General features: G+C 45.2%; 1 protein-coding gene across 1 annotated transcript in view; it reads left to right on the forward strand.

Annotated features, from left to right (window-relative positions):
- The window catches only part of REN (renin), a 49,416-nt gene extending 38,244 nt beyond the window's left edge, over positions 1-11,172 (forward strand). Inside the window, exons 9-12 of the mRNA XM_069944867.1 lie at positions 1,171-1,293; positions 3,188-3,332; positions 4,582-4,680; positions 10,915-11,172. Of these exons, the coding sequence (XP_069800968.1) occupies positions 1,171-1,293; positions 3,188-3,332; positions 4,582-4,680; positions 10,915-11,076 (529 nt within the window). The 3' untranslated portion in view covers positions 11,077-11,172. The remainder of the gene's footprint in view (positions 1-1,170; positions 1,294-3,187; positions 3,333-4,581; positions 4,681-10,914) is intronic.
- The last annotated feature ends 1,598 nt before the right edge of the window (positions 11,173-12,770 follow it).

The following is a 12,770-nucleotide window of genomic DNA, read 5'->3' on the forward strand; positions in this document are numbered from 1 at the left end:
CTGATGCAAATGTATAGTTGGGCCTATCACCAACAAGCAACAGCTTTGTATACCATTGCATATGATAATGTTAAATCGTATAGTATTTTTAAAGGGAAACTCCAGCAAAACAATTTAAATTTCCAAATTTTACAGAGTTATATTGATTTGTAAATTACTTCTATTTACAAATCTCACATTTCTGAGTACCTATCAGCTGCTGTATGCCCTGCAGGAAGTAGTGTATTCTTTCCAGTGTGACACTGCTCTCTGCTGCCACCTCTGTCTATGTCAGGAACTGTGCAGAGCAGGAGAGGTTTTCTATGGGGATTTGCTGCTGCTCTGGACAGTTTCTGCCATGGACAGAGGTGGCAGCAGAGAGTACTGTGTCAGACTGGAAAAAATACACCACTTCCTGCAGGATATACAGCAGCTGATAAGTACTCGAAAATGTGAGATTTTTAAATAAAAGTAAATGACAAATCTGTACGAGTTGTTTTGAAAGAAAAAGATTTTTGCCTAGGTACCCCTTTAAACACCTAAAATTCATACAGCCACAGTAACTAGTAATGAATGAACCTCTGTTAAAAAAAATTAAACCAAATGTTCTTATCAGCTGCTGTATGTCTTGCATGAAATTCTTTTCGGTCTGAGACTATGTTCACACACCATCAAAATGATTGTCGTTTTTTATGGACAGTCATTAAATGGCAAATAACGGCCTTTATTTTAAAACAACGGTCATTATTTGCCATTAAGTGACGGCCATCATTTTGATGGTGTGTGAACGTAGCCTAGCACTGTGCACTGTTACCTGTTTGAAAGAAAAAAAACCTGTTTGAGAGAACCTTGTGAATTTTATGACTTGATAGGTGGAGTAATTTAAGGGGGAACTATCAGCAGGTTAGACGAACCTAACTGGCTGATAGCCCCCTATAGCACCAGGTACGCTGAGGAGGAAGGGATGTCTCTTACCTTCCTCCTCAGTGTAATCTATGGCAGGGAGGACTGGTAGGAGCGCAGCCCCGCCCCCAAAGTGGGCGGTTTGGATGATGCTGTTGGGGCGGGGCAGTGCTCTTAATAGTGCTCCCGGCCTTCCGACCTTCTTTTATTTTTAGTGGGATATATATATATATATATATATATATATATATATGCATTACATGCGTTATTACTTGTATCCTGCTACAGGGATTCCCATCTAAACCCCGGAGGGGAAATTATCTTTGGAGGCTCCGATCCTAATTACTACACAGGAAGCTTTGAATATCTTAACCTGAAGAAGCACGGATACTGGCATATTAACATGAAGGGGTAAGGAGAGAAGGGTACATAGATGATACAATGTTAAACCAAAGTGCATAGTTCATAGTTCATGCCATGTTTATGTGCTGTAAAATATATTGGGGGAGATTTATCAGACATGGTGTAAAGTGAAACTGGCTCAGTTGCCCCTAGCAACCAATCAGATTCCACCTTTCATTTCTCACAGACGCCTTGGAAAATTAAAGGTGGAATCTGATTGGTTGCTAGGGGCAACTGAGCCAGTTTCACTTTACACCATGTTTGATAAATCTTCCCCATTATTCTCAATAAAATGGGAATCTTCTGCCTTGTGTACCTGGAAATGTTAATCTAACTGTACTGCTCGAAATAGCAAAACCAACAAATGAGTCCATGTTATAATGGTAAAACACATGACTAGAATTTTCCCTGAATTCCTAATCAGTAACATAGTAACATAGTTAATAAGGTTTACGAGAATCCATCAAGTTCAACCTACAGAAACCTCACTGTGTGGATCCAGAGGAAGTCAGAAATCCTTATGAGGCAGATGCCATCACAGGGAGAAAATTCCTTTCTGATGCCAAAAAATGGAATAAATCCCTCAATCACCGTCCTATCACACGAAATCTAGTGCCCATAATTAGTAGGAATCTAGCTGGTCCATAAAATGGGGCACTCTGGCAAAATGTTTTCTCTTTCACATCAACTGGTGTCAGAAAGTTATACAGATTTGTAATTTACTTCTATTTAATATTCTCCGGTGTTCCCGCACTTATCAGCTGCTGTATGTCCTGCAGGAAGTGGTGTATTCTCTTCAGTCTGACACAGTGCTCTCTGCTGCCACCTCTGTCCATAACAGGAATGGTCCAGAGAAGTAGCAAATCCCTATAGAACACATTTACTGCTCTGGAACTGAGTTGCAAAATCTCCACCCAAACTGGAGACAAGAGTGGTGTTATCTCTAGAAGAAGTGGCCATGTTTTTTAACGCCTAAAGGCTAGCCATGTACATAGAACTTTAATTGCCCACACATGGCTGATCACAGTGGGATCCTATGGGATCATGGCTGCTTCATTACAGTGCCATGCACATTCATACAGTTTCCCCGCTCCCAGCATCACCCATGGAGATGCTGTCGTGTGGGGGGGATTCCACTACAGGTCTTCCACGTCCGTGTCATCCGTGAAACACGTAATGTGGGAATAAGGCCTAAGGTGTTAAGTGTTAAAAGGTTTACACACAGTGGCAAATGATGATTGATCATGCCAAAAAAAAAAAACATTTATTCAGCTGCCATTGCCCCAGAATAATGGATCACACTTTCATCAGACATAAGTCTGAGGTTGGCCATGGTGAATTCCGGATGCATTGCATGGTAGCCCGATCCAGCACCAGCACCTGGGCGAGTCCGTCCAGGTGCTGACACTGGCCTTTTAACTGTGTACACCCCTAATTAGGAGCGCATACAGTTAAATGAGGTGCTATGTTTGACTTGGCTTCTTGGCCTGGTAATTACTGTTCTGGCTGGAGGTAGCATTATGGCTCTGGCCACAAGAGGTCGCTCTCTCCCCCCAGCATTGTGGCACATGAGTGAAGACAGAGGGAGACAGAGGGAGAAGCGGGCCAGGAGCATCGCTGCAGCAGGTGAGTATGTATTTTTTTTTTCTCTTCTCTTTTTATGGTCAGGAAACACTGATTTCCTGAACCCACCTGGAAGGCTTCCTGATCATAGTTTACTGATGGTAAAAACGGCCACAGACGTGTGAAGTGACCTTACTGTTGCTTCCGGCCAACTAAACTGTGCTAAATGCATATGGTGCATATGTATTGTGTGTATGTGGCAGTGTGCGTAGTGGATGAGCTGTAAATCTGTATTTTTTAAACCTTTCCTAAAATCCTAACTATCTTTAATGGCCTACAGGGTGTCAGTGGGTGCAGAGGTCCTGTTCTGCAAAGAAGGGTGCACAGCGGCCATAGACACAGGAGCAGCTTACATCACCGGCCCTGCTGGTTCAGTATCTGTCCTCATGAAAGCAATAGGAGCCATGCAACAAAACGAAGGCGAGGTAATACAAATAATAAACTCTTTTTTTCTATACATTTTTTTAACTCTAAGGGGGAGATTTATCAAACATGGTGTAAAGTGAAACTGGCTCAGTTGCCCCTAGCAACCAATCAGATTCCATCTTTCATACCTCACAGACTCTTTGGAAAATGAAAGGTGGAATCTGATTGGTTGCTAGGGGCAACTGAGACAGTTCTACTTTACACCATGGTTGATAAATCTCCCTCTATATTTATAAAGATGTAAAATGAGCAGAAAACATACTGCTCTCTCAGCTGCCCACATGGATTTAAAGTGGTTTTGCGCCCATGCTCTCCCCAAACAAGGTCTTACTCAGTGGCTTCTATACTATTACTAATAGTAGGGATGGTCCAAAACTGCCGAGGTTCGGGTTCGTACGAACCCGAACGCTCGGCATCAGATTCCCGCTGTCTGCCCGCTCCGTGCAGTGGCTGTATCCCAGTTTTCCAGGCGGTCCTCCCGCTGTATCCACCCACTGCACGGAGCGGGCAGACAGCGGGAATCTGATGCCGAGAGTTCGTGTTCGTACGATCCCGAACCGAACTCGGTTCGGACCATCCCTAACTAATAGTATTGACTTCTAATGGGGTCTGTTCGGGTCCACCGAGAATATGCCATAATCAAAATGCCATATGTCCACCAATAAAAGCTACATGTTGTGTTGCAAAAAGCAAGCCCACCCATACACCCACACACAAAAAGATATTATGCTGACACAAAAACAACTATAAAAGGGGTTATCCAAAACAAAAACATGGCCACTTTTGCCCCCTCTCTTGTCTCCAGTTTGGGTGGGGTTTCAAACTTAGTTCCATTGAAGTAAATAGAGCTTAATTGCAAACCACACCTGACCTGGAAACAAGAGAGTGGGAAAAGTGGCCATGTTTTTGAAGCGCTGCATAACCCCTTTAATAGCATATCCAGAGGATAAATTTGAAGTGACTAGGAGGGGGGGGGGGGGCTTCCACCCTGGTGGGGGAGGGGGGAGTGTTTAAAAAAGTGCTTAAATTTTAAAGTGATTACACACAATTGGGGTAAAAACCCAACAGTATCAGCAGAGGCTGCGGGCAAATAGTCACTGTGATGCAGGCACGGCTCAGGCAGCGCATTGATCAATCCATTCAGATGAATAACAGGATCTGTAACATTCTAAAATGTAAGATTCTATATGATTCTCCAGTTCGTACTGTTTGCTTCTTATATAACATGGATATTTGTTCTTCCTCCAGTTTACCGTGGACTGTGATCAAATTTCTCAGCTTCCTGACATCTCCTTTCATATGGGGGGAAATGAGTATACACTAAAAGGGGAAGCGTACATCCTGCGGGTAGGTCAAATACAGGATTTTTTTTGTCACCTTATGCACCAGGTCAAATGTAACTTTTCTAAAGTGTCCTGTGTTGTACACACCTACAGAACTGAGAAAAAAAACATTTATTGTTTTATACAGTCTTTACATTGAGGTTCAGTTTCCTATATGCAATGAAACTTTGGATTAGGCGTATTATCCGTCCCGGGAACGTGCTTGTAATCTAATCACTCGTATATCAAATCAAATTTTAGCATAAGAGATGATTAAAACACAGACGATTTGTTTCACAACCCAAAAATAAGGTAGGTAAGGTGTTGTGTATCAATAAAGAACAATGTGTCAGTAAAGAAGGGGTTAATTCAGGGGTCAGATGGTAGTAATGGTGATGTGGACGGGCACCAGAGAGCTGGAAGGCATCCAATCACTGGCCTGTGACAAAGTGTACCTGTCGTTCCAAAAAACTTTTGACATGTCATAGAGACATGTCAAAAGCTTTGATCCGTCCAGATCTGAGTGTTCTGACCCATACCGATCATGAGAACGATCGAGGAGAGGACCGCGCTGCAGTCCGTCCTCTCCCGACTCTGTATCACGTGATATCAGTCGGGCTCCATAGACTTACATAGGCAATCAGAGAGAGTCTGACGCAGGGCCGGGACAAGGAGTTTTGGTGCCCTAGGCAGAGAAGGCAAATGGCGCCCCCCCCCCCCCCCCCCCCACATTAGAATTGGTTCTCCTCGCACAGTATAATGCCCTGAATGTACCCCCACACTGTATTAAGAGCCCCCATACATACTGTAGTTACCTTATAACACTATTTCCACCATACAGTGATTACATATTACATGAAAACTGCACTGAACAGAACAGAAAGATATCCCCAATGATACCATTCCGTAATACCGCCACACCATGACCCCTATCACTACAACCCTATAACTGTGCAGTTACATCCAGTGACTCACATGGGCCGTCTTCTCCGATCTGTCACATTTTCTTTTTCCCTCCATCCAGCCTGGGCCACCTAGAAGTCGTCTTCTGGCTGTGAATCTTCTCTCCAGAATCTGTCAGAGAAACATTTTAGGCTCCAACACATACAGTAGTTAGCCCCCTCTGTACCCCTATATAGTAGTTACACTCCTCTGTGCCCCCATAGTTTTAAGGTGTCCCTGTGCCCCAGTATTGTAGTAAAGCCCCTCTGTGCAGCCCCAATATAGTATAGACTGCTGTGTGCTGCCCCCAGAAATATATAGACCCCCTGAGTGCTCCCCCATAAATATATAGATCTCCTGTGTGCTCCCCCAGAAGTATATAGACCCCCTGTGTGCTCCCCAGAAGTATATAGAACCCCTGTGTGCTCTCCCAGAAGTATATAGACCCCGTGTGCTCCCCCAGTTATATATATAAATCCCCTGTGTGCTGCCCCCAGTTATACATAGACCCCCTGTGTGCTCCTCCAGTTATATATAGACCCCTGTGTGCTCTTCCAGTTATATATAGACCCCTGTGTGCTCCCTAACCCTTCCCATATAACAGTAATTCTCCAAAACAGACAAAAAAAAAACCCACTTATACTCACCTGGGCCATGCGTCTTCTCTTCACTGCACTCTTGTGGCAGAGTTACCTGCGGTCACAAGAGGCCGCTCTCCCCATCGCATAACAGTGCACCAACACACCCCTGACCCTGCAGAGCATCACATAACAGTCCACCCACACACCCCTGACCCTGCAGAACATCTCATATCTTTGCACCCACACACCCCTGACCTGCAGAACATCTCATATATATGCACCTACACACCCCTGACCTGCAGAACATCTCACATCTATGCACCCACACACCCCTGACCTGCAGAACATCTTATATATATGCACCTACACACCCCTGACCTGCAGAACATCTCACATCTATGCACTCACACACCCCTGACCTGCAGAACATCTCATATCTATGCACCCACACACCCCTGACCTGCAGAACATCTCATATCTTTGCACCCACACACCCCTGACCTGCAGAACATCTCATATATATGCACCAACACACCCCTGACCCTGCAGAGCATCACATAACAGTCCACCCACACACCCCTGACCCTGCAGAACATCTCACATCTATGCACCCACACACCCCTGACCTGCAGAACATCTCATATATATGCACCTACACACCCCTGACCTGCAGAACATCTCACATCTATGCACCCACACACCCCTGACCTGCAGAACATCTTATATCTATGCACCCACACACCCCTGACCTGCAGAACATCTCACATCTATGCACCCACACACCCCTGACCTGCAGAACATCTCATATCTATGCACCCACACACCCCTGACCTGCAGAACATCTCATATCTATGCACCCACACACCCCTGCAGAACATCTCATATCTATGCACACACCCCCCCTGCAGAACATCTAATATCTATGCACACACACACACACCTGCAGAACATCTCATATCTATGCACCCACACACCCCTGACCTGCAGAACATCTCACATCTATGCACCCACACACCCCTGACCTGCAGAACATCTCACATCTATGCACCCACACACCCCTGACCTGCAGAACATCTCATATCTATGCACCCACACACCCCTGACCTGCAGAACATCTCACATCTATGCACCCACACACCCCTGACCTGCAGAACATCTCACATCTATGCACCCACACACCCCTGACCTGCAGAACATCTCATATCTCGCACCCACACACCCCTACAGAACATCTCATATTTATGCACCCACACACCCCTGCAGAACATCTCATATTTATGCACCCACACACCCCTGCAGAACATCTCATATCTATGCACACACACACCCCTGCAGAACATCTCATATTTATGCACCCACACACCCCTGCAGAACATCTCATATCTATGCACACACACACCCCTGCAGAACATCTCATATCTATGCACACACACACCCCTGCAGAACATCTCATATCTATGCACACACACACTCCTGCAGAACATCTCATATCTATGCACACACACACACCCCCCCCCCCTCCCCCTGCTGACCAGTGCCCTCAGTGTGGCTTACCTCCTGCTGATCTTATACACTGCCCTCACTGCCTCATAAACAGCCTAGGAAACTAGCTGCCTCATAGAGCCTAGCAAAGGAAGATAGCTCCTCCCACACTGGTCACATGGGCATGATGTCATCAAAGGTCCTTTACACCTCCTGGACACTGTATTCCTGCTGCTGCATGTAACAGTTACAGTGCAGGGCGGGCCGGCAGACAGGCAGGGGGGCGAGCGGGGGGTAGGATGGATGGGTAAATAAATTACTTACCCATCCAGATGGCGCCCCCTGACGTTTGGCGCCCTAGGCCATCGCCTACCCCTGCCTACTCTTTGTCCCGGCCCTGGTCTGACGTGACACAGAACCGGGAGAGGACGCACTACAGCGTGTCTTCTTCTGGCTTCTCATTATTGGTACAGGTGTGTGTGTGTGTGTGTGTGTGGGGGGGGGGGGGGGGCAACGCATTACATTGGATTGTGGCCCCATTGAAAGGGTGATACATAGGGACCCTCTGCAGAAACCGGCATCATTGTTATACTCAACATTAATGTCCATGCATGGTTTCGCAACAGCTGGAGGGCCGCAGTTTGGAGACCCATGGTCCAGTCCTTCAAAACTTCTGGTCCTAAGTGCATCACTTACTGAATGCGGAGTTGGGGCTTCCGGGAGTATGCGCACCTAAAAATAGTCTGCTTGGTCTGGTAAATGATTTGGTATCTACTAAATATAGCCGTATTCTATATAGGTTTCTGCTATATTATGCCCGTAAAACAATTCTACTGAATTGGAAACCTCCTAAGTGTCCTACTTTGTCCCACTGGCTGAAACTGGTAGATGACGATTTGGAAATGTATAATGTTACGTATTCGGCAAGAGGCACCCCTAAAAGGTTCTATCACATTTGGGAACTTTGGTTATCTGCCAAAACAACTTTAGCTGGGTTGAGGGATGAGGCACAGCTCCCTGAGCAATGTCTGAATGGCAGTAGCGTAATTTGGTGGGGGCAGAGGGGGCGGATGCTCCCGGGCCCACACAGGCAGGGGGCCCACTGAAGATTTCGCCAGTTAATGCTGACCGCAAAAGCTATTGCTTTTGCAGACAGACTAAACAAATGTTTATTGGCTGTAGGTGGCCCTGGGCCATCATTTAGTGCTCCAGGGAGGCCCACACGGCTACCGAATGTTTTGTCTGACTATTTAGCTGTATGCGCTTGTATGCGAGGAGAAGATACAGTTGAATGCAGCAGGGTGATTGACAAGGAGAGGAGAGCATTGGCTCTCCACCCTGCCAATCACTGTTGTGGCCACAAGAGGCCGTTCCCTCCCTTACAGCTGTGGGACATAGATGATGTCATTTGTGTGCTCACAGAGCAGGGAGAGAGTTGACATCAGAAGACTACAGTACTGCAACCGCACAGCAGGTAAGTATGGCTTTTTTCCCCTTAGTTATAGAGGAGGAGACCTATGTGGGTGGGTGGGTCGGACTAACTCCTAGGAAGGATTTCATATATGGGGGTTGGGGTATGGGATGTCCTGGCTAACTTAAAAGGGGATACCTAATTTGGAGGTACAGTACAGTCTACTTACAGTGGTGGTTGTGGTGTCTAACCACCAGGAGCATTACCAGGTAGATTACTGCTGGGAAAGGGGGTGGCCACATGGGGAATACATACCAGGGGGATTACCTAGATGAGATAGTGCTGGAGGGGATGCCTACATGGAGGATACAACATGGAGGTCTAAATACTAGATAGATGCGCAAAGGGGTAGCTAACTTCTATATGAGGGCACAGAGGGCCCTAACTAGTACTACATGGAAACAGAAGAAAATAATAACTATATTGGGGCACAGAAGGCCTAACTACAGAGGGACCTCAATACTATATGGGGAAGCACAGGGAGGGTCTATCTTCTATATGGATGAACAAGGGGGGATAATCTACTATGTTAGGATATAGATGGTGGGCTTTTTACAATATGAGAGCAGGGACCCTGCAAACTATATGAGGGCTAAAATTGGGTCTAAATACTACATGGAGGCATCAATTGGCTGCTCTCATATACTCTGTACACCATGATTATCAGGGCTAATTTCTCCTACATTTTTCATGTATTGTTTCTATGGATTTATGGTAATTATTCCTTTTAGTTATGTATACAGGTTATTTAAAATAGTTGCCTTGAACTGCATGGGACTATTTATTATTACCCAGCATTTGTACTATACATTTATTCTATTTGTACTCCTTTGGGTGTTGCTAATTTGGTCATTGACCATCAGCTATGGTGTAGTCCTCATGCTGCCCAATAGATATTAGACAGATAGATATGAAAAAAAGAGAGATAGAAGAATGGATGGATGGCTAGATAGAAATCAGAAACAGCACCACAGCTTCCTCTATGTTGTTTGTGGTATTACAACTTGTTGTAATCTCTTTTAGTGGAACTGAGCTGCGCTACCACATCCAAGCTTTGGAGGAGAGTGGCGCTGTTTCTGGAAAAAAGGCAGCTATGTTTTAGCAATGCTGGATAACCCCTTTATTTTTTACATGGTTACATATGTGAGATGTAGAAAGTCTTTTCCACTGTTCTCAGTCTCTGTTCACTATGAATAATGTTGTAGAAAATACCCTTTATTATTCGGAAAGCATTGTCATCTACTGAGGTTCCTTATGGGTAACATACTGTAATTGTTTGGGGGCCCACTGAGGCTCACTCGCCCCCCCTAGGCTGAACCCCTAGCTACGCCCCTGCTGAATGGAATACTGTAATGTCTGACATTGTACCTCAAAGGCTGACAGCTGACTTAGTCCCTAATTCAAGTTATCAGAAAATTTAAGCTCTATGTAAGTTCATGTAAGTTCACCTATATCTTAAACATCCATCCATTTTTCATTCAAATCAACTGGTGTCAGGTACTGTCCAGGGCAGTAGCAAATCCCCATAGAATCTCCTGTTCTGGACAGTTCCTGACATGGACAGAGGTGGCAGCAGAGAGCAGTGTGTCAAAGAATACATCACTTCCTACAGGACACACAGCAGCTGATAAGTACTGGAAGACTTAACATTTTTAAATAGTAAATTGTAAATCTTTGTAACTTTTTGACACCAGTTGATTTGAAAGAAAAATTTATTTTAAATTTGAATAAATTTCATTTGAATACATTTTTTTATGCATTTTATTATTTTTTTCTGTTGCAGCAATTACAGTTTGGAGAGGAAGTCTGCTATGTTGCATTCTGCGGCCTCGATATCCCCCCTCCGACGGGACCTCTTTGGATTTTGGGAGCTACATTCATAGGACAGTATTACACTGAATTTGATCGTCGCAATAATCGTATTGGATTTGCTACATCTCTCTGAATGCGCTTCATTTTCTTTTTTAATTTCACGGTCAAAGCCGCGCAGATTTTTTCTTTTTTTTTAAACTTATATATCATTATTGACTTGGTTTTGTAATGTTTATGTGACTACTCAGTATAATGTATTGTATATATTCCGTTTTTGGATCCAAGATTGGGCACGGACTGCATAGCTTGGGGGCTGGTAAAGTATGTGCACCAGGTGTTTGGGGTGCACATTTAGGGTACGTGCACACTACGGAATCCCGACAGAAAACCAGTTGCGGATTCTGTAGCTTGCACCCGCTTGCGGACACTGGCGGCCGCTAGCATTTCCACCCGTCCTATAGACTAAACACGGGCGGATTCTGCCGTCCATCCAAAGAATGAACAGGTCGGGTTTTTGGACGGACGACGGAATCAGCCCGTCCATAGAATGGAGTCTATGGCACAGGCAAAGTGTGAGCTGCAGAATCCACAATGGGTTTTCCGTCGGGATTCCGTAGTGTGAACATAGCCTAAGGTAGGAAACGGAATTGTTGTCCCAGGTGTAAAAAAACCTGCCTTCAACCCTGGTTTGGGTTTACTATAAAACACAGGCAGATAGCTTACAACTAGAGATGAGCGAACCGGTCCATCCGAACCTAAACTTTCGGCATTTGATTAGCGGGGGCTGCTGAACTTGGATAAAGCTCTAAGGTTGTCTGGAAAACATGGATACAGCCAATGACTATATCCATGTTTTCCACATAGCCTTAGGGCTTTATCCAACTTCAGCAGCCACCGCTAATCAAATGCCGAAAGTTCGGGTACGGATGGACTCGAGCATGCTCCAGGTTCGCTCATCTCTACTTACAACCTCTCCTGCTCTGGACAGTTCCTGACATGGACAGAGGTGGCAGCAGAGAGCACTGTGTCAGACTGGGGAAAAAAAACATTTCCTGCAGGACATGTAGCAGCTGATAAGTACTGGAAGACTTCCAACTGAGTTCCATCAGAGTTCCCATTTAAATCCAACATCACTGACTTCATGGAGAAAAAATGGTTGTGTACTGAAGTAAATAGGGACATAAACAGATCCTTATTTTTTGTCTCTGTGCTGGCCAAACAGAACATAGAAACTGAATTGGGGAGGGGGGGGGGGGGAGGGTCAAAAGCAGATGTAAACCCCACAATGCTAAATATTTTATATTATTTTAGAAAGAAAAAAAAAAATAGAAAAACGTATTCGGCCAATAATCATCTTGTGTAATAGAAGGCAACGATCAGCCGACATGAACAATGTCGTTGCTGTCGATCTGTTGCCGTCCCCCCACGGAATATCAGTGGTGGCAGCAGGCCGCCGCTATCCTCTATGGGCTGCCTGGGCGATCTAGCGATCACCCGGGCAGCCCCCCGCAGCTCCCTGCGCCCCCCCCGTACTCACCTGCTCGCTGCTGACGCGTGTAATAGCGGCGGCAGTGAGCGGGGAACGAGGAGAAAATGAGCGCTGAGAGATGTAAAATAAATGGAGTCCTGAAGGAAGAGTGAACATAGCATAATGTACTATCAAATCTTTAAAAGGTTACCCCATAGGTTCATGACTTTTTTTAAAACATATGTAAAAAAAATGGATGACAATGTCCAGTACAGTTCTGCTTCCCTAGCTTGTTTCGAAGCGATCTGAAGCAGGTCATTTACTTGGAAATCTTCACCCAGCCCCGTAAACCACACAGA

This window comes from Dendropsophus ebraccatus, chromosome 11, assembly GCF_027789765.1.
Source record: "Dendropsophus ebraccatus isolate aDenEbr1 chromosome 11, aDenEbr1.pat, whole genome shotgun sequence".
Taxonomy (NCBI): domain Eukaryota; kingdom Metazoa; phylum Chordata; class Amphibia; order Anura; family Hylidae; genus Dendropsophus; species Dendropsophus ebraccatus.